The sequence below is a fragment of the Prionailurus viverrinus genome, chromosome D1 (genome assembly GCF_022837055.1).
Source record: "Prionailurus viverrinus isolate Anna chromosome D1, UM_Priviv_1.0, whole genome shotgun sequence".
In the NCBI taxonomy this organism is placed as follows: Eukaryota; Metazoa; Chordata; class Mammalia; order Carnivora; family Felidae; genus Prionailurus; species Prionailurus viverrinus.
In genome coordinates, this window is record NC_062570.1 from 11,977,117 (window position 1) to 11,999,557 (window position 22,441).

Below are 22,441 nucleotides of genomic sequence, written 5' to 3' on the forward strand. Positions count from 1 at the left end.
CGTGCTCCCGCGCACGCAGGGTTCTGACCCGGCGCAGGTCACGTGACTCAGGCCCCGCCCGCGGCTAACGGTCAGCGGCGCCGGCGTTCCGGGGCTGTTGGCGCCCAGGAAATGGTTTGGGAAGCGTGGGCGACTCGCTGTCCCCCCCCCCCCCCGGCCGTCTCGCGGAAGAGTTCAAGCTGCTCTCGGCCTCGGGAAGCTGTCTGGAGCCCGCGCTCTGGGCGGTTTCCCACCTGGCAGTAGAGTCGCTTGGGAGTCCAGGCGCTGGAGGGGTTACCCGTCGTTTGCTGGGAGAGGCGGAGGCTGAGCGCCGTGGTCTGGCCAGAGCTACCCAGACGGGCCAGACCCCCTCATCCCTGCTGCCCAGCACCCGCACACACCTGGGCGTGGGGAGTGAGTTGCCGCGTTGTCCCCTTTGCGGTTTTCTGGAGTTCAAACTAGAATTCCAATCTACTTGGTTAAGCCCGAGCCAGCTGCTCCTGACGGCGTATTAAGAACTCAGTGCCTCTCCCGATCAAAAATTGCATTTTCAACAGTTTGGTGGAAATCCTAACTACTAACCATGTTTCACATTATTCACGTGTTATCACTGACCGCCGTTCGGTTGGCACCCATTTGGCTGTCCCAAATCTCAGTAGAGGCCTGGTGTGGAAGAGCCCTTTTTTAGCGGTATGGTTATGCCATTTTCTTGATCTGGGCCTCTGGCGGTATCTTGGGTGTGAATTTGGTGTGGATCTTGCTTGGCCTTTCCCCCTGTGCTCCTGGCGTTGTTGCCCATGTGATTGTGATGTTTCACCTGCAGGCCTTTCTAGTCTGCCGGTGAGCCCAGCTTGTGGCACCAGGAAACAGGTGCAGAACAGGAGCAGTTCCCGTCGGAGACCTGGCTACTCACAGGAGCCGGGGCCATGACTGCTGCTGCTTTTCACCTGGAGACACAGAGGTTCCCCTTTCCCTGACAGGTAAACTGACAGAGTGATCAGAATCTTCCACGTGCAACAGGCCGACTGTGTGTGTGTGTGTGTGTGTCTGATGGTTGCAGGACTTTTATGGTTATGCCTCTGCCTTTTTTTTTTTCCCCATGAGTTCCACACCTGAGGTTCATGGCCTCAACCCTGGAGTCACGGCAAAACAAGTTGATTTCTCAGTATGATTTATTTACAGCTTCGCATATTTCTAAGTTACCAGAAAGCTCTATTTCTGTGTGTCTTGACCATGTCTCTGCAACAACTCTTGTTTGTCTTTGCACATTCATTTTAGGAAATTGCTTGTTTAATGGGAGTAAATGGGGTGGAAAACATGTAACTTATTCATGAACACTTCCTTGAAAAACTACCAGACACCTCCTACACTCGTATTTCTGGGGGGAAAAAAAGTGTATACAGGCCATTTGGTAAATAATAGGCCCCTGAATTTTGATTGAGCATCTTTCTGCTGTGTGGATCTAAACAGAACTCCAGATCTAATAAATTCGATATAATCAGTTTGAGGGCTCTAGATTGACAAATCCTCTTCGCCTCCTTGTGTTTAACTACCACCTGATCTTGGACACGGTAGTCAGCTAGAGACACCCTGTCCAAACAGAGTATTTAATGAAGAGTCTGCGTCAGTGCTTGGCCATCAGTTGGCAAGTTTCATGGTGATCAAATATCAAAAATGGACATCATGGAACATGCGCTGTCACCACAGAAAATCTTTTCTTATTCCTTCTTGAAACCCATACGTGAAGGCTCCAGAATAATTACATTATTAGTTGATAATCCTTTCAAGAGTGTTCAGGAAAAAAAAATAAGGGGCAATAGCAAGTAATTGACATATTTCAAAGGGGAATAATAGTTTTGGGGCTGTTTTCCTGAAGGAGAAATTGAATTTTTTTTCTTTCCCTGAAAACTGTTTGCCCCCATGCTAAGTTACTTTCTCTGAATCAATGGATTTATATTTCTGTTGGTGCCTTACTTCAAACCCAAAATAGAATTTGTATTGTAATAAAATGATCCCATTTTGTGTTATTGAATACTTGTGTGGAGCTTGTGGGATAAAAGAATGAAGGGAACGTGTTAGGAAAAGAAAAAAGGAGAAAGACGGAAATGCATACTTCTATTTCTTCTCTGTTTCACTCTGTAAATAGTTTCTGCCACTGTCTTTGGAGCAACTGGAACTGAGAGCTGAAGGCTGAGGCTGATTGACAGGTATGACTGTTCTCTGAGCAGTGGATTCCTTTCCAGGAACAATCTAGTCAGAAATGTCCTTATGGGCCAGCTTCTTAGCAGTTAGGAAAATGGCCTTTCTCACTATTTTGGAAACAGTATGGATATTTCTGTTATAACCTCTAGATTAAATAATTAGATGAAGTACAAGGTTAAATTATAGGTGTTCTGAAAGTGTCTCAGAAAAGGCTCTCTTTGGCTCCTTGAAAAATGAATTTCTGGCCTTCCTGAAATGTGTACTGTAGGCAAATGTAGTTTGTTACCCATTCAGTAAGGTGAATGAGTTCATTTTCATTTTCAACGTATTTGGCCTTAGTATGCAAAATAATAACCTCATATCTCCTTATTTTTGTTTCTCTAGAAAACAAACACTAAAAAAGAAAAAAACATAAAACAAACATCTTAAATCTGTTTTCTTCAGAATTCATGAAAGCCTTTACCCTGTGGGATTCAATTTTCCTTTTATAAGAAGGTGAACATAACTTTAGCTTCCAGATTGAGAGGTGATAAAAAAAGAACCAGAAACAAGCGTACTTCTGCAAACTTGATTTTTGACAAACCAGCATTGTAGACCAGTGGGCGTCAGATGGACTTTTCATAAATGGTACTCAGACAACTAGTTATCCATATAAAAAATTAATTTTGGACTCTTAGCTTACATCATAAGTAGAAACCAGTTTTAGGTGGATTAAAGACTTTAAAAAAGCAAAATTAAAAAAATTTTAAACATCCAGTTGGAGATTATACTTTGAGGATAGGAGAACTTCTTTAAATCAGATACAAAAGTACAAACCATAAAAGAAAAGTTGGTAACTTTAATTAATGCTAAAATTAAGAATTTCTCAGGGCGCCTGGGTGGCTCAGTCAGTTAAGGTTCCGATTTCGGCTCAGGTCATGATCTCATGGTTCGTGGGTTCAAGCCTGGCGTCGGGCTCTGTGCTGACAGCTCAAAGCCTGGAGCCAGATTCTGTGTCTCTGTCTCTCTCTGCTCCTCCCCCACTCACGCTCTGTCTCTCTTCCTCTCTCAAAAATAAATAAACATTAAAAAAAATTAACAAAAGATTAAGAATTTCTCTTTGTTAAAAGGTACCATGAAAGGGGCGCCTGGGTGGCGCAGTCGGTTAAGCGTCCGACTTCAGCCAGGTCATGATCTCACGGTCCGTGGGTTCGAGCCCCGCGTCGGGCTCTGGCCTGATGGCTCAGAGCCTGGAGCCTGTTTCCGATTCTGTGTCTCCCTCTCTCTCTGCCCCTCCCCCGTTCATGCTCTGTCTCTCTCTGTCCCAAAAATAAATAAACGTTGAAAAAAAAAATTTAAAAAGGTACCATGAAAAAAAAATATCCACAAACTGGGAGAAAATAATGGTAACAATGTAACTGATAACATATTAGTATCCAGAACAAAATTTCCAAACCTTGGCACTGTTAACATGTTGGGGCCAGATACCTCTTTGTTTTGAGGCCTGTCCAATGCACTATGTTTTGGCATCATCTCTGGCCTCTCCCTACTAGATGCCAGTAGCTCTCTGCTGCCTACCTATGACCATCACAAATGTCTCCAGACCTTGCAAAATGTTCCCTAAGGGGCATATTCTCCAGTTGAGAACCAATGATCCAGACCAGGTGAAAAACCTTTACAAAAGAGACAGTGTAATAGAAGGAACAGCCAAACGCTGTGCAGATGCTGGATAGAAAAGGAAACCCAAGCGGTTGAAAAGATGCTTAAACTCACTGATAATGAGGAACACAGGAATTAAGACCACAAAGATGCCATGTCATGCATCCAGTTGGCAAAAATTTTTAAATACCACAATTACAAGTGTGGTCAAGAATGTGGAGCAGGGGCGCCTGGTTGGCATAGTCGGTTAAGCGTCCGACTTCAGCCAGGTCACGATCTCGCAGGTCTGTGAGTTCGAGCCCTGCGTCAGGCTCTGGGCTGATGGCTCGGAGCCTGGGGCCTGTTTCCGATTCTGTGTCTCCCTCTCTCTCTGCCCCTTACCCGTTCATGCTCTGTCTCTCTCTGTCCCAAAAATAAATAAACGTTGAAAAAAAAAATTAAAAAAAAAAAAAAAAGAATGTGGAGCAATGGGAGAACACTTACACACTCGCTGGTAGTGTAAATTAGCACAGCCACTTTGGAAAAATTTGGCATCTAGTACTAAAATTTGAAGTTGTGTGTGCCTCACATTCAGCATGTCCTAAGTAGGTATCCTAGAACAATTCTTAGTGTTAGTTAGGATCTATGTGTAAGATGTTCTTAACACTTTTAATGGCAGATGAAGCAGGGATCAACCTAAATATATCAATGGTAAAATTGATCAATTGTTTTGTGTTGTCATTCGATGGAACTTTATAGAGCAGTTAAAATGAGTGAATTACAGCTGTGCAATATCATGGATGAATCTTAGGAACATAGTACTGTAGGGGATCAAGCAAATCACAGAAGATGGCACATAATGTAATTCCATTTGTATGAATTACAAAAACCATCAAATAATATATCATCTAGGGAGATAAACATATGGTTAAACTACAAATGAAAGCCTGAATATTATAAACACAAAATTTGAACTAGAAGCTCTGAAGGAAGGGATGGGAAGGGAAGGGACAGACAAGGGAAGGGAAGGGATAGGTAACGGGCATATAAGGGAATTTACAGGTACTCCTAATGTTCTGGTTTCATAAATCAAGTGGTATTTACATGAGTGTTCATTATATCATTTTACATAAATTTTATTAACTATTCAGTAATACAAAAGTTTAAAAGAACATTAAACTTAAAATGAAAAGCCTATCAATCCTTGCTCTAATGATGTTTCCGTGCCCTCAAAAAATATTGAGAAAAGTCTCTGTAGTTTGCAGGTTACCCTTTTGAATGCTTGGTGATGCATGAGGCAGAAATTTAACATTCTCTGAAATTAGGGGCCCCTGCGTGGCTCCGTCGGTTAAGCATCCCACTTCGGCTCAGGTCATGATCTCGCGGTCTGTGAGTTCAAGCCCCGAGTCAGGCTCTGTGCTGGAGCTCAGAGTCTGGAGCCTGCTTCAGATTCAGATTCTGTGTCTCCCTCTCACGCTCTCTGCCCCTCCCCCACTCACACTCTGTGTGTGTGTGTGTGTGTGTGTGTGTGTGTGTGTGTGTGTGTGTGTGTTAAAAAAATAAACATTAAACAAATTCTCTGGAATTATAATTTGAACTATCATCAAGAAAAATGAAAAATATTACCATTCCTTTTTATGCAGAGTGTGCCCCAAATCCATATTTTAGATGATGTCCAATGAGCTAGAAATTCTATTTTATAAAACATTTTCCTCTTTAGCTTCAAGATTTGGGGAAAGACTTCTATGTCAAAGTTGTGGCCTCCTACAGAAACCGAAAATATCATTTAAGATAAAAACCAGAAAGCTACCCAGGAAAAAAAAAATAGAAGTTTGTATAATGCAGCAAATACTAGAAGCATAAATTGGAACTTAAGGTGACTTAATTTTTTCACCCAGGGCCCCATTGAAGTGAAAAATCTTCCTCCTCAAAATATCAGAATTTGAAAAAATAGATGAGGCCAGAGTAACTAATACAAACTTGCCTTTGGAAATGCGGATGTTTTTACTGATCTGATAACTTGACCTTGGAAGAAAACAGAACATTTTTAGAGGAAGTAATAACTTCACTGAGCACTTATAGGCTAGGTGGTGTCCTGAGTGCTTTGCAAGTATGAACTAATCCTCACGAGACCCTATGAAGTGCTGTTATTAATACCTCCTTTACAAATGAGGAAACCATCACAGAAAGGTAAAGTACTTTGCCCAAGACTTTTCTCCTTTAAAGACGGGAGCCATGATTCTAAGCTAAGCAGTCTAGCTCTCTTTCTATAGGCTGAGGTAAAATATAAGATTCTGGCTTAAAGAAACCCAGGAAAGATGAATCATTAGAAGAAACAGCCTGTAAAGATTTCTCGGAGGAGGTGTTACCTGAACTGAGTTGACAGAGAAAGCAGAGAGTAAGACAATGGGAGTCTTGGAAGGCCATTAAAGACTAGTTATAGGTGGAGTTAACCACAGGTCCCAGTTTGCCTGGGGCAATTACGGTTTACCCCCTGTTCCCCCCCCCCCCCCCCCCCCCCCGAATGATTTTTGGTAGCTTTTCCTTCCTCAAACTTCTGGATGTTAAATTGTCTGGTCATCCTACTACGGAGCAGTTTATCTTGAAAGTAAGCAATTCCTAGAGAATCTCACCGTAGTATAACCCAAAGTCTTTCAGATATAACTAAAATGCAAATCTCTAGCCCTGTCTGATTAAGTATGTATCATTAATAAGAACTGGTTCATCTGTTTCTAAAGAACATAGCCAGAGGGAGTAGAGGGCACCCCATTGAAGGTGGGTGGGATCACTGCCTGGAGACCCTTGCCCTTAAGGGACTGGGTAGCTTTTTCAGTTTTGTAAGCCATCCTCTGTGGCATTTAAGGCCTAGAGGTGCCTGAGAGCCATCCCGGAAGAGAAAGGAGACAACGTGGAGTTAAAAGGGGGGAAAATATTTGATGGTCTCTGCCAGAGGGGGGCAGAAGTTGAATGGGTTTTTGTTTTTGCTTTTGTGGGATTTTTTTCTTCCCGTGAGAGAAGAGAGTTTTAGAATTTTATTTAGACCTGGAATGTTGAAGGGAACAACTTTAAAATTTGGAAACAGTGGTTTGTTGGAGTATTTATTGTCTCTTCCACTTCTCCAGAGTAACCAGAAAGTGAAAACCAGAGGAAGACAGTGTCCTGAATAGAGTGGACTCTTGAGCCATTTTTCTGAGGAGCCGCCACTCCATAGAGGGGACATCAGTTGTGTTCAGGAGGACAGGTACGTAGTGCGTGCTTTGGGCTGGCAGTTCAGAGAGCTGGTCTGTGCAAATCAAGATTCTCTAATACCAAGGAGTAAAAAGATTTGGAAAAGTTACTTAGCTCGAAATTACTAGTCATGTTATTTGAAGTAGAGGATTCTCAAATTTGGTTCCCTTAACTTTATGAAAAGAGGAACAGTGATCCCCACAATCATTGTCATATGTTAAAGCTCATTAATTCATTGGCAAGACAAAGAGAATGGAATAGCAGCCAGACCAACACTCTGGCTTGATCATGGAGAGCAGGTCCATGATCTGGTTGTGACCTCGCTGGGAGAACGTGATGAAAATACTTTCCGCATTATGAAGTGACACTTAAATAAGTTTTGATTTTTATAAAAACAAAATTTGCATTGCTCAAACTGAATAGGGTCAAGAGCCCCTTTCTGTCACTTTGTGGACATTACCAAGGAAGCCTGCCTGTTCAGAGCCAGTGCTAGAGGTTCCTGGTTGGGGAAGGAGCACTTATTGAAGCAAAAGTTTAACAAAAGTGATGTTTTTGTTTCTTTTCTTGTCTAGGAATTCATTCTTAGTATTTAACCATACTAGAAAAGCCATATATGGTGTATATTTTGGCTTCCTCCCCACCATGGACACACATTATTTGGGAATCTCTGTCTTGGTTATCATAAAGACTAAAAATCTGAAGCTTTGGTGTTGTAAGCCCTTACCTTTTTTTTTTTTTTTAATTTAAATTCAGGTTAGTGTAGTGTTGGTTTCAGGAGTAGAGCCCAGTGATTCATTACTCCCATATAACACCCAGTGCTCATCCCAACAAGTGCCCTCCTTAATGCCCATAACCCATTTAGCCCATCCCCCCCCCCACCAACCTCCCCTCCAGCAACCCTCAGTTTATTATCTGTACTTAAGAGTCTTTTATGGTTTGCCTTCCTCTCTGTTTTTATGTTATTTTTCCTTCCCTTCCCCTATGCTCATCTGTTTTGTTTCTTAAATTCCACATGTGCGTGAAATCATATGGTATTTGTCTTTCTCTGACTGAATTAATTTGCTTAGCATAATAATACTTTAGTTCCATCCACATTGCAAATGGCAAAATTTTATTCTTTTTGATCACTGAGTAATATTCCATTGCATATAAGATAAAAAGCTTCTGCACAACAAAGGAAACAATCAGTAGAACTAAAAGGCAACAGACAGAATGGGAGAAGATATCTGCAAAGGATATATTGGATAAAGCGTTGGTATCCAAAATCTATAAAGAACATATCAAGCTCAACAACCCCAAACCACATAATCCGGTGAAGAAATGGGTGGAAGACATGAATAGATACTTTTCCAAAGAAGACATCCGGGTGGCCAACAGACACATGAAAAGATGCTCAACATCACTCATCATCAGAGAAATGTAAATCAAAGCCACAATGAGGTACCACCTCACACTGGTCACAGTGGCTAAACTGAACAACTCAGGAAACAACAGGTGTTGGTGAGGATGTGGAGAAAGGGGAACACTTTTGCACTGTTGATGGGAATGCAAACTGGTGCAGCCACTCTGGAAAACAGTATGGAGGTTCCTCAAAGAATTAAAAATAGAACTATCCTATGACCCAGTAATTGCACTTCTAGTTATTTATCCAAAGGATGAAAAAATGCTGATTTGAAGGGGCACATGTACCCCAATATTTATAGCAAAACTATCAACAATAGTCAAATTATGGAAAGAGCCCAACGATGACTAAAGAAGATGTGGTATGTATATACAATGTAAGCCCTTATCTTGGTATTTAACAGCTACTAGAACTCATTTTCCCTCTTATAAATGACAGACTGACAATACTTTCATTTTTTTTACAGAAGTTATGTGATTCATTGTTACTTGTAGTTCTTATTTATTTTTCTTCAGATTTGAAAACTTAGTAATTAATAATTGTGATTTTGATGATTACGTTCAGTCCATAACAAGTTATATTTATTTTCTTTTTATGTTGCTGAGATAGTATTGCCTTTTTTTAAAGTTTATTTATTTTAAGAGAGAAAAAGTTAGCATATGTGCATGCACAGGGAAGGAGCAGAGAGAGAGGAGAGAGAGAGAATCCAAAGCATGCTCCACACCATCAACATGGAGCCCGACGTGGGACTTGAACTCGTGAACCATGAGATCATGACCTGAGCTGAAATCAAGAGTTCGACACCCAACTGACTGAGCCACCCAGGCACCCCACTGTGTTGCTTTTTAAAATAAATTAATCAAGTGGCGCCTGGGTGGCTCAGCCCATTAAGTGTCCGACTTCAGCTCAGGTCATGATCTCACAGTTTGGGAGTTCAGGCCTCACATTGGACTCTGTGCTGACAGCTCAGAGCCTGGAGCCTGCCTCGGATTCTGTGTCTCCCTCTCTCCCTGGCCCTCCCCTACTTGTGCACTCTCTCTCCATCTCTTTCTCAAATATAAACATTAAAAAAATTTTTTTTATTTATAAAATAAATTAATCAAGAATGTTGCTTTTGGTATGGAGGATTAAGATCTTAACAAATCTGCTGTGTAACAGATAACAGTTACAAAGTCTGGGCAAAATAAAAAGTACCTGAAGTATCTGGAGCTTGAATAGAGGTTTCAAAAGGGAGTCGTAACGTGGCAGAAAGGTCCGACGAGGGGTGTGTGCCCCACTATTTCAGTTTTACTCAGATAACGGACCATAGTCACAGCATGACACACGGTGTTTGAAGTGCTAGTGGAAAACCAACCAGGCTTCTGGCCTGAGGAACCAAAAACTAGAGTTTAGGACAAACATGGCAACCCAAAAGAAAGGGAGGGAATTGTGAAGAGGAGAGAGGTAGAGAAAAAGATCCCCAGGTTTTTGTGCAGAGTCTAACCACGTCTCTGGCTGACCCTTCCACCAGCCGCAAAGCACCTCAAAAAGCACAGAAGAAATCAGATGAGCTGTGAGCTGTTGCCTGTGTCCAAAAGAGACAGTTTGCAGTTTGAGTCTCACCAAATTAATTCACTGCCAAAGCACAAAAACATCGACATTCATTGGAGAAAGAGGTTACACACACACACACACACACAAACACCCTCTCCATCCTTTAGACAGAGAATTGAGAGTCTCGGTAAAACATAATATATAAGGGGGCACCTGGGTGGCTCAGTTGGTTAAACGTCTGGCTTCAGGTCAGGTCATGATGTCACAGTTCATGGGTTCAAGCCCTGCGTGCTGACAGCTTGGAGCCTGGAGCCTGCTTCCGATTCTGTGTCTCCCTCTCTCTATATCCCAACCCTCCCTCTCTCTTGCTCTCTCTCTCTTTCTCAAAAAAATAAAAAAACATTAAAAACAAACATAGTATGTAGGAATACAATCCCAAATTACTTGATATATAAAGAACCAGGAAAATATGACCTCTTACCAAGAGAAAAGACAGGCCAGATGAAGATGTTAGAATCCATTAGACAACAACATTAAAGTGTCTGTGATAACTAAGCTCTGTGAAGTAAAGGAAACCATACTTGTAGTAAGCAAAATGGAAGAACCTCTACAGATAATTATAAAACATAATAACAAAATGAAAAAAAAATCAAGCTTAAACATTCAGTATTTGAAATGAAAAAGTCATTGACTTGGCTTTATAGTAGGGTATGTATTGTATAAAGGAAAAACTCTCACACTGTCTTGTGGGGTGTATCTATTTAGATGTAACCCATGACACACCGGAGCATGGTGATGGCAGGGGCCAGTAAATGGAACCAAATGATTGCATGGTAACTACATTTGATGGGAAAGTGCTGTAGTAACTTGAAAAGTAGACTGTGTGAACAATGTTTATTTTAATTTCTAGTATAACCACTAAAAAAAGTTGTGCAAAAAGTATAGCTAAAAAGCCAATAGGTAATCTTTATTAAAAACCAAAAAAATCCAGGGGTGCCTGGGTGGCCTATTCGGTTAAGCATCCAACTTCAGCTCAGGTCATGATCTCATGGTTTGTGAGTTTGAGACCTGTGTCAGGTTCTGTGCTGACAGCTTGGAGCCTGGAGCCTGCTTCACATTCTTTGTCGCCCATTCTGCCCTCCCTCGCTCGTGCTCTGTCTCTCTCTCTCTCTCTATTTAAAGAATAAATAAACATTTAAAATTTTTAAAAAGTTAAAATCCAAAAGTAGGCAGAAAAGGAGGAGTTTTTTTATTTTTTATTTTTTTATTTTCTTAATTTTTTTTTTTAATTTTTTTTAACGTTTTATTTATTTTTGAGACAGGGAGAGACAGAGCATGAACAGGGGAGGGTCAGAGAGAGGGAGACACAGAATCTGAAACAGGCTCCAGGCTCTGAGCTGTCAGCACAGAGCCCGGCATGGGACTCGAACTCCCGGACTGCAAGATCATGATCTGAGCTGAAGTCGGCCACTTAACCGACTGAGCCACCCAGGCACCCCGGAGGAGTTTTTTTTTTAAAAAGAATATAAAATACAAATAATAAAATGGGTAACTTAAATCCAAACGTATCAAAAACTACTTTAAATATTAGTGGATCAAATATTCCAATTAAAAGGCAGAAATTAAAATGAAATGAAAAAGAAGACCCAAATATGCTACATGTAAGAGATGTGCTTTAAATATAAACACACATGTAGGCTGAAAGCAAATAGATGGAAAGAGAAGACATACCATGTGCCATGGACTGAATGTTTGTTTCCACCACCCCTCCCCCGCCATTCATATATTGAAATCTTAACCCCCAATTAGGAAGTGAGGCCTTCTGGGGGGTGATTAGGTCATGAAGGTGGAGCCCTCATGATGAAATTAATGCCCTTATTATATATTATGGCCCCAGAGAGTTCTCTAGTCCCCTTTCCATTATATGAAGATACAAGAAGCCAGCAACCTGCAACCCTGAAGAGGTCCCTCACCAGAACTTGATCATGCTTACACCCTGACCTTAGACTTCCAGCCCCGAGAATGGTGAGAAAGAAGTTCCTGTTATTTTTGAGCCAACCAGTCTGTGGTATCCTGTTAAAGCATGTAAATAAGCATGGAAAGGCCACAGTGGTTGTTAATATCAGACAAAACAGACCTGTGGCAAAGAGTATTATCAGAAACAGGGCCATTTTATAATGACGGATACATGGATTCATCAAGAAGACGTGATATTCGTAAATGTGGGTCAATGTGTATGTGCCTAATAACAGAGCTCCTAAAATGCATGAAGCAAAAATTGAAAGGATAAAAAGAAGAAATGGACAATTCCACAATGGTAGTAGGAGGTTTTAACACCCCACAGGAAGTGGTACAACAAGAGACAGAAAAGAACCGCAAAAATATAACCCAAACAACACTATCTACCACCTTGATCTAATTGTTATTCACAGAATGTTACATCCAACGATGTCAGACTGCACCTTCCTTTCAGTACACACGGTGCTTTTACAACAGATCATATGCTAACCCACAAAACAGCTCTCAATCAAAATAAGACTATTGAAATCATCGAATATGTTCTTTTACCACAACAAAATTAAATTGCAAGTCAAGAACAGTACAGATGGTCCCCAACTTTTGAAGATCCCACTTACAATTTTCAACCTCACAATGGTGCAAAAGTGATACACATTCATTAGAAACCACTATGAATTTTGAATTTTGATCTTTTCCTGAGCTGCTGCTGTACAGTATAGTTCTCTGTTGTGACACTGGGCAGCAGCTTTGTCCCACCGTGCCCAGTCAGCCACGTGGTCGCCAGGGTCGACGATTGATCCACCTACAACCATTCTATACCCATGCAACCATTCTGGTTTCGGGTTTTCACTTTCAGTATAGTATTGAGTAAATTATATGAGAGATTAAACTTTATTATAAAATAGGCTTTGCGCTAGATGAATTTCTCCCACTGTAGGCTAATGTAAGTGTTGTGAGCCCAGCTAAGGTCAGGTAGGCTAAGCTATGATGTTTGGTAAGTTAGGTCTATTAAATGCATTTTCTGCTTAATGATATTTTCAACTTATGATGGGTTCATGGGGATGTAACCTCATCATAAGTTGAGGAAGATCGTACAATATCTAGAAAGACATCCCAAATTTTAAAATAAACAACTTACTTCTAAATAATCTGTGGGGAAAGAAAAATCACGAGAGGTTAGAAAATATTTAAGACAGAAAAGTAATGAATATACAATATATCAAAATTTGTGTAATGCCCCTAACCTAGTGCTTAGAGAAAATGCATGGTTTTATTTTATGTTTTATTTAAGTATAATAGACACACAATGTTACATTAGTTTCATGTGTACAACATAGTGATACAAGAAGTTTGTATGTCATGCTGTGTTCACAAGTGTGGCTACTGGTCTGTCCTGATACATCCTGATACATTGCTATTACAATACCATTGACTATGTTCCTTATGCTGTGCCTTTTATTCTGGTGGCTTATTCACACCATAACTGGAAGCCTGTATCTCCCACTCCTCTTCACCTATTTTGCCCGACCCCCAAACCCACCCCTCTGGCAACCATCAGTTCTCTGTATTTACAAGTCTGATTCTGAAATGGCTACATACTGTATGATTCTAACTATATGACATTCTAGAAAAGGTGGACCTTTATAACATTAAAATTCTTTATTGGTTTTGGGGCTCCTAGGTGGTTCAGTTGGTTGAGCATCCAACTTTGGCTCAGGTCATGATCTCAGGGTTCATGGGTTCGAGTCCTGCATCAGGCTCTTTGCTGACAGCTCAGAGCCTGGAGCCTGCTGCAGATTCTGTGTCTCCCTCTCTCTCTGCCCCTCCCCCATTCACACTCTGTCACTTTCTCTCAAAAAATAAATAAACACTAAAAAATTTTTAAATTCATCTTTTATTTTTTTTAATGTTTATTTTGGAGGGAGGGAGGGAGAGAGAGAGAGAGAGAGAGAATGCATGGGGGAGGGGCATAGACAGAGAGAGGGAGGCACAGAATTGGAAGCAGGCTCCAGGCTCTGAGCTGTCAGCACAGAGCCCAATATGGGGCTTGAACCCACAAACCGTGAGATCATGACCTGAGCTGAAGTCGGACACTCAACTAACTGAGCCACCCAGACGCCCTTATATGATTTTTAATAATACTTTTTATAACATTTCAGAAGTGGAGAGCCAAGGCTTTCTTTATTTCCACTCTTAGGGAGAAAGAGAAACTACCTCTTCAAACATCACTGGGAAACTTGGGTGCTCCTGGGACCAAGAGTTTGGAGAAGGAAGAGTAATAAGGAAGTAAGCAAAGAGGAATTTGTTGACAGTTGCAAGCAAAGTAGAAATAGATTAGATGAATTGGTGTTGGGGAACCTGGAGAGGAATGTTTAGAGCAAAGAAGACAAGAGGCATGAATAGAGGCATGGCATGACTTTCAAGCTGTGGAAACGTGAACAGTAAAGTACAACGGACAATAGGTTGGATGGATGTTCCCTGGAGCTGCAGGTGCAGTGGCTGCCACAAGGCGGTGCTCTGACTACATCTACTTTGGCTTCCACTGTGCTTTTCATTTTCCCACTCCTCTCTCGTCTTTAAGGGCTCTAACTAGAGGTCTGTCACACTCCAGCCATAGTCAGCCAGCCTGTTATTAGTGCCAAGCCATCCTCCTGGAGCAATGACAGTGTAAATTTCAGCAGTGGCAGAAAGGGGACAAATACAGCTGTTGTGCATTTTAGAATAATTGCCACAGACCATTTGGAGACAGCTTTATAATAACGGCACTTATACAGACTTATACAATATTTCCCTTTTCTGTTTTATTCCTCCCTCAACACTTTGCAACATGAATGTGTTAATCCGCTCATCTTGTGAGTCTAGAATTATCTGCTCCCTAATTTGCTTTTCTTTTACTTTATTTCATGTGTTTATGTTTAAAGCAACTGGCCTTTCTTTGGGCAATTAGGGTGGTTCAGGTAGAAACCTGTGTTCTGTCTGCTCCCCAGTTTTACAAAAGGAGGCTTGCAGTCCCAGGGAAGGTACCATTCGCCCTTTTCCTACCTTATTCCTTCTGCTGGGAGTCCCCCTCTTCCTGCCCTCGCCTTTTCCCAACACAAATGCTATTTGTGAAACCCCTCTTCTCACCCCACCCCAAGTCTGGCTCCTCTTTTTGCTTCCATTGTCCCGAGTTCACTTACCAGCTAGCTAGTGTTTATCTCATTGTGTGCTCAGTGTTTCTTATCTATCACCTCTATTCCAAGTTCCTTGAACTTTCTTTATATTCCCCAGTGTCCACCACAACTCCCCACATAGTGAGCACATGGATGGCTGGATAAATAAAACAGGCTCCAGCAGATCAAAGCCCTTGCCCCATCTTGAGTCCGCAGCAGAGTTGGAAATATCCAGAAATTTAGACCCGAACCAGAATATCTTGCTGCTGTGGTTGACCGTGGTCTCTCCACAGAAAAGTTCTAAATGGACCTAAATGGAGTCCTGCAGTGTGCCACAGATCCGGGGAGATGCCCGGAGCTGGCATAGCAAGACTTCAAGGCCCATAATGTGTGCAGAAGGTCTGGATGATGCAGATTACTAAGACCACCTGCCTTACATGGCAGTTGAAGCAGCGTCCTGGAACTGATGTCCTCAGAGGCATGACAAGAAGCAGCAAACCATGTGATCCCATGTTCCTCTGGTTTTTTTTTTTGGGGCGGGGGGATGGACATCTCTCTCCAGGTGACTGTGAGACCCCTGAATTTTAGCACCCTCTGAGAGAATCAAAGAGGCATGAACTCCCTGTGTCTGGATCCAGTGTGTATCCTTTGCATGGCTTGCTGGCTGGCTCTGGACCAAACCCACCAAAAGCGATCTTGCTCTGAACCCGAGTCATCATTCCCACCCATCCTTTCTGAGATGGTGGAGGAAGGACAGCATATTGGGTATGGTTGTGAAAAAGCTCATCCCTTTTGGTGTGTCCTCTTTCTTGCGTAAACCAAACTTCTTTTCTGCCCGCCTGTTAATTCTTCCCTCCCTCTCTTTGTTCCATCCTTCTTATGTATTTAATGAGTACTCACTAGGTGCCAAGCTCTGTGCTGGAGACACAAAGATGAATTAGGTACAGTGCTCTACCTTCAAAGAATTCACAGGATTCTGGAAGAGACAGGAAGGTCACAATATACTTGTATAAATGCCATAATGTAGGAGGTATCTGTGAGACCCTGGAAGTTCAAGGGAGTGGGCCATAGCACACTAGCAGGTGTTTGGTAGCCAGCTGGTGGGAGGAGCCCTGATTGGTAGTGTTTGCTGATGTCTGACGTCCGTGTGGCAGACATTCCCATCATGGCTGCTCTCAAGCTACTAACCTGATGTCACTGAACAGAGTTGGGAAGGGACGTACACAGTTGGCCCTTTTGATGCAGTAAGAGCCATTTCTAGTATACCACCATGACTTCCCCCTCTAAGACCCTGAGCAGAGAACCCATTCAAGCTGTACCTGGGTTTCTGACTTACAGAACCATGAGCTCACAAACGAGTTTGGTTTTAAGCTGCTAAGTGTGTAGGAATTTGTTTTGTTGCCATAGAAAACAGAGCCTATTACACCCTTTTTACAGATGTGAAAACTGAAGCTTAAAAACAGTAAGCAATTTGACCACAAGCATCTAGCAAGTGATGGGGCTGGGAGGGCAACTGAGAGGTGTCAGATTCCAAAGCTTGGGAAACTTACTCCTGTGTTCCATGACTTCCCATAGAAAACCATGTCACATAGCCAGGAAGGGCCAGGGTCATGAGGGATACTATTCCTCTGTTCCTTCGTTCGTTCGTTCGTTCGTTCGTTCATTTATTCATTCATTCATTCATTCATTTTTAAGGACCAGGAGAAAATGTGCGTTATTATTAAAAATGAAATTCTGAGTCAGAAGAAAATCAAATGTTGAGTGCGGCTTTGTACTTGAAGTGGCGTCCCAGTGGTTACCTTGATATTTATTTCAGAGGATAATGCTATAGAGTAAAAGAAGTTTCACATGGGACTGTACTCATTAAATATTTGATTTCGGCTAGAGTGTCCATTTCTACTTTTCTGCTCCAGCCTGACCAGATGTGCTCAGAAAATGTGGTTTCCCCTGAATATGTACATCTGTCAAAATTCCTGTCAATGTTAGCACAACTGCCAAGAGAGTGAACAAAGAGAGTTAGCGATTAACTTCAAAGAATTTTGTTGGAGAGGAATAAAGATATTTAAGGTCTGTTTTGTGAACTAATTGCATTTGCATATTTATGGGATTTACTGATATAGCAGTAATTAAAAACTATTTAGTAGTCTTAAAGGACACATAACTCAGTTGCTGTTTGCATAATAAACACTTCTTATTATGTTTGCATAATAAAACCTCTCCCCCTCCTCCTTCCAAAAGACACTGGTCCAGCTAAGAGGTGTTGTATCTTACTTGGAAATAATGGAGAGACAAAGTGCAAGGGCTCCTGGGAATGTGGAGACGGGACTTCTGAGAGAAATACATCTCTAGGTAGCCTCTTAGTGACAGGCCTGACCCTAGACTGCATTCAAGAAACAACAGATTCAAACCTCAGATTACTAAGTCTTTTTCTTAGCTGATATTTTAGGAAGGCTGAATGCTTAGCTTCTGACAATTCCATTTTTTTTGTTTTAATACACTGATCTGCTTGAAAGGCCTGAACGGGGTTCACCTCACATTCATCCTTCCTAAATAGCTTAGAGGGGTGTGGTGAGATCTTTGAGTAATGGATAAAAAGTACTGTATTAATGAGTGAGAAGGGACCATTTTCCTGAAAAAATTCATGAAAAATTAAATTTTCATGAAAAAAAAGATGAACAGGGAAGAGATACCAAATCTAAAGGCACCAAGTAAACAAGCTAAATCCAGACAGGACAGTAAGATTGGAAAAACAAATATCTGAGCCATTTGGTGATTCAGAGCAAGGCGATCAAGGAAAGATGGAGAAGCGTCTGTGTATAAACTATTTTGAAAACAAGTCAGTCACACAAAACCGTTCCCATCTTGGCAGAATTCATCAGCCAATAAAGAGCTGTAATGGGCAGGATCACCAGACTGTTGTTAAATTAGCTAATGAAGGTTGTAATGTACCTGTATTACACATCATTAGCAGTGGCCTTCCAGTAACAGATGGGTACATGAGGAAGTGAGAAGAAAAGGGAGGGGAAAGCATATCCCAGAAGGTCTGACTTACCATGGCTTGCTAAAATAAAATGTGTGGCAAGAATGTAATGCCGATCATCATCACGATTAAACCTTTGCATAAAGGGAAGCTTCTGTGTCGCCTTCCCATAAAAAGTGCTAGGTACATAGATATGTCTGTCTGCAGCTTGCTTTTCTCCTCATGGTAAGTGCTGGGACTTTGGTGGCCAGATCAGTCTTTGGTGATTGTATCTCTTGATAAAGCCCCATTTATCTGGCCATCCTCTTTCAAGGATGTTTCTAAACTTTCCATAAGTTTGTATCAAATTTTCACTACCAGGTTACATTTCTTTTTTTTTTTTTTTCTGAAATATTTTCAAATACACAGCAAGACTGGGAGAATAGTAAAATGAATCCCGCCCCCAACCGTTTGAGAGTAGTTTGCCAACATGATGCTCTGTCGCCTGTGAGTGCTTAGAATGTGATTCTTACGAACAAGAACATTACATGATCTCAATTCCATCAAAATCGGGAGTCTCTAGGCCCCCACCTTGGGTTTTGCGAAGTCTCCCCAAGATGTTCTTTGTAACAAAAGGATCCAATCCAGAGTCACACATTGCACCCAGTTGTCATGTCTCCTTAATCGGCTTTATGGGACACGGTTTCTCCGTCTTTCCTCAGCTTCCCTAACCTTGACACTTTTGAAGATTATAAGCTGTTTTGTAGAGTGTCCCACAGCATGGGGTTATCTGGTGTCTCCTTCCAGATAGATCCAAGTTTTGAATTTTTGGCAGGATGATCACAGAAGTGCAGCTGTGTCTTCTCAGTCCCTCCTATCTCATGGCACACAACTCCCGTGATTGGTAACGTTAATTTTCATCATTTGATTAACGTGTTGTCTGCCAGATTTCTCCACAGAAAGTTTTTTGTTTTTTTTGTTTTTTTTGTTTTTTTTTTTTACTCATTCTGATTAATAAGTATGTTGTGTAAGTGTCCTGTTTTTCATCAAACTTTTGCCAGCTAGGTTTTATCAGCCACTGATGTTTTTTGAGTGAATTATGACTATGAAGATTCTGACATTCCTTCTACATGTATTAGTTGGCATTCTAACTTAAGGAAAAGTCTTTATTTCATTCATTTATTTAAATCAGCATGGACTTGTGGATTCGTTTTTTTTTTTTTTAATTTTTTTAATGTTTATTTTTGAGAGAGAGAGAGAGAGAGAGAGAGAGAATGAGCGGGGGAGGGGCAGAGAGAGAGGGAGACACAGAATCTGAAGCAGGCTCCAGGCTCCGAGCTGTCAGCACAGAGCCTGACATGGGGCTCAAACCTGCCGATCACAAGATCATGACCTGAGCTGAAGTCAGACGCTTAACTGACTGAGCCTCTCAAGCACCCTGTGGATTTGTATTTTATTTTGGGAGATCCTTCAACTAACTATGCCCTTTTAACATGTCTCTGTCATTCTTTTATTTTTTAATTATTTTTTAATGTTTATTTTTGAGCGAGAGAGGGAGACGCAGAATCTGAAACAGCTCCAGGCTCTGAGCTGTCAGCACAGAGCCCGACTCGGGGCTCGAACCCACAAACCACGAGATCATGACCTGAGCCCAAGACAGATGCTCAACTGCCTGAGCCATCCAGGTGCCCCTCCTTGTCATTCTTTTAGCACTTCTTTACTTTGTGACGCAACAAGATGTTCTTGGGTCTTCTCACACATCCCCACATCCCCTGTTCAGCTCCATGTCTTCCTTTTAGGTAAGTGTGTTATTTAGAAACTAAGATCTGGGTGTCGGGTATACTCATTGCTACTGGGGTGTCTTGGCTCCCAGACTCACCAGTGGACAGAGCTTGGGATACAAGTGTGTATTAACATCTGTACACACACATTGACATCTGTGTTTATTTTTATACGTAGCCACATGTATTGAAAACCACAAGTTCACACCGATGCCTCCAAAACCAACTCAACGCCTCAGGGTTCATCCTAGTTTCCTCCCTTTCCATATTTGTAACTCCTGTCACCAACAGTAGGAAGTCAGTCAGGCTACGTTTTATTGGTAGATGAAAATTAAGGAGACAGCTTCATAGATTGTAAACAAAGGGACTAGATAAATTAGCAGAACAGGGATCAGGTATGTATTTCTCCCCTCGGTTTGCTCTGTGAAACTCATCTCAATCCTATGCCTCTACAATCCCACTCATAGTAAAAAGCAGATAGATGTTGGAAATGGTATGAAATTCAGTTTTTGTTTCTAGAGCATCTAGGGGTCTACCAGTGGCAGATAGAATCATATGGAATCAGGTCTGTTTTTCCTTCATAATGAAGAGTATGGGTGCTCAGTGAAAAGATGAAAGAAAAAATTTATCACATGATGTCCAGCTTTCGTAGCCCTCATCTTCAATCAGCCTAGAAGGATCCTCTCATACGTGGTTTACTTTCTGGATTGTATACTCAGTGACAATTTAAGAAGCACCCCCATTTATCAAACATCAACGTTTCTTTTAATTAAAGGAGCTCAGGAAAGACAGAGTGCACTTTCCCCACTGTATTGTTAGCAGCTGTTCTTGATTAGACAATAACAGGGTTCCATTAGCTTTGTGTGATTCAAGAGTCCAATAGCCATTGTCAAATACTGAAGATGCTCCTGCATAAGTCTGGTTTAGAACAGCTATTTAGGTCTCAATTATTAATGAAATTAGTGTCCTGAATGTCAGCAAGATCATCGCCTTAGGTAAAGGCTGTAAAGGAAACCATATTAGTGTGGAATGTCCCCTCCTTAGGGGCTCCTCTTAGATTACATTTTTCACTTAGCTATCTCTTGTCAGGGAAATTGAAATGTTGGCCACGATCTGATGCTGGGGCAGAACCAAATGGAGAAGTTAAGGGGTATTGCTGTGGCATCAATTCTGAAACATTGTGTGGTGCTGGCGTCGCCTTTGGTCCTGTTCAATGTTTACAAAATAGCACCGGCGAGGACAGCATAAACTGGCAAACAGCAAAGAACGGAGTGAAGAGGGGCCCCTTTGGGAAAAATTGAGTGGTATTCCGTCCCGTAGGCAAGTTTACGTTTCTTCTCTTTGGGATGTGCCCAGGAACAACGGCAGGTGCAATGGCTCCTCTGTGGCCCTTCATCCTGGTGGCTGCCTCAGGTGGGTCCTTGTAATGATTTTATTTTAGTCATTGAGTATTAACTCTTAGAAGCGAGAGATGATATTTGTCTACATTGTGCTGTATAACTCTTTTCAAGTGTTTGTTTTTATTTATCATCTGTACAACGCCTAGTCCTCTGAAGCTACATGGAGACCTACGATGATAGATCTATATATGTATATGTATATCTACATCTGTATCTTATCTACATGTATACATACACACAGAGGCACACAGTGGGGCTTTGTACAGGCAGCTGGAAATATGCTCTGAAATGTTAAAACTGTTTGATAAACCCCTGTTTCTCTAGAAATCAGGTTTTCTTGGCAGCAATTTACATTGATAGTCTGGGGCATTCTTTTTCAGATTTGCTTTTATGTCTGAATAATACATTTTTATTATCCAAAATGGTCTTGGCTTCATTGTAAGCTTTTAGTAGACCACAGAAAGAGTCTCTTGGATACAGCATGGCTATAGATGCCCGGACATAATTTTGATATTAAGGGTTTCATCCAGCTGTACAAAGTCTGTATAGATAATGAGTATATCTCAAAAGATAAGCACTATGAACTTGCGTGTTTTAAGTGTACAGTTCCCCTTAAAATGCTTTAGAAACTAAAATATTTTTCCATATTTCTGGAACTGAACTACACTTTTATGGTTCCAGTATTAACATCACTGAATTGGGCCATTAGAGTTCGGATACAATGGATTCTTAAAGACACATACACATCAAGCAGATCACTTAGGCTGGTGTTTCCCAACACCCCACTTTTTTGAGGGGTCTTGTGGAACTCACATCTAGGAATTTCCATGTTTTAAAATATAACTGGAAGTGGAATCCGTCATTTATGGCAATGAGGAAGGAATTTGGTAGCAAAGCAGCTGGAAATGAGTTTTTCTTGGGTAGAGAAGAAAAATAGCCACTTAGCCTTAAAGTATAAAAATCCTGAATGTTGAACTTCAAGGATAAAATCATTATTTAATTACAAAAATGAAAATAGGAAATTTCATTAAATGCCAGATGAGTTTCTTAGCAGAAAATAATTGTAAACATTAAGCTAAGTAAGATAGAAGGATAAAGGGTAAGGAAAAGAAAGAAATTGTTCTTAACGATATCTCTTTCTAATGTTTAGTATTACGCTTGATTTTTGT

General features: G+C 41.3%; 2 protein-coding genes and 1 long non-coding RNA gene across 4 annotated transcripts in view; 2 read left to right on the plus strand and 1 right to left on the minus strand.

The window, feature by feature from the left end:
• Nucleotides 1-628, minus strand: part of USP28 (ubiquitin specific peptidase 28) — a 67,817-nt gene extending 67,189 nt beyond the window's left edge. The window contains exon 1 of the mRNA XM_047878183.1: nt 562-628. Within this exon, the coding sequence (XP_047734139.1) occupies nt 562-564 (3 nt within the window). The 5' untranslated portion in view covers nt 565-628. The remainder of the gene's footprint in view (nt 1-561) is intronic.
• LOC125176554 (uncharacterized) lies at nt 70-19,350 on the plus strand. 2 transcript variants are annotated; one of them, XR_007156315.1, is made up of 6 exons: nt 70-669; nt 803-959; nt 2,126-2,186; nt 6,921-7,039; nt 14,178-14,266; nt 15,426-19,350. It is a non-coding gene; the product is annotated as an uncharacterized LOC125176554 (long non-coding RNA). The 2 variants fall into 2 exon arrangements; XR_007156314.1 differs by having other exon boundaries at nt 14,178-19,350.
• Nucleotides 19,351-19,432: 82 nt separating this feature from the next.
• The window catches only part of HTR3B (5-hydroxytryptamine receptor 3B), a 37,790-nt gene continuing 34,781 nt past the window's right edge, over nt 19,433-22,441 (plus strand). Inside the window, 2 exon segments of the mRNA XM_047878196.1 lie at nt 19,433-19,890; nt 21,193-21,285. Coding sequence (XP_047734152.1) covers nt 19,623-19,890; nt 21,193-21,285 — 361 coding nt within the window. The 5' untranslated portion in view covers nt 19,433-19,622.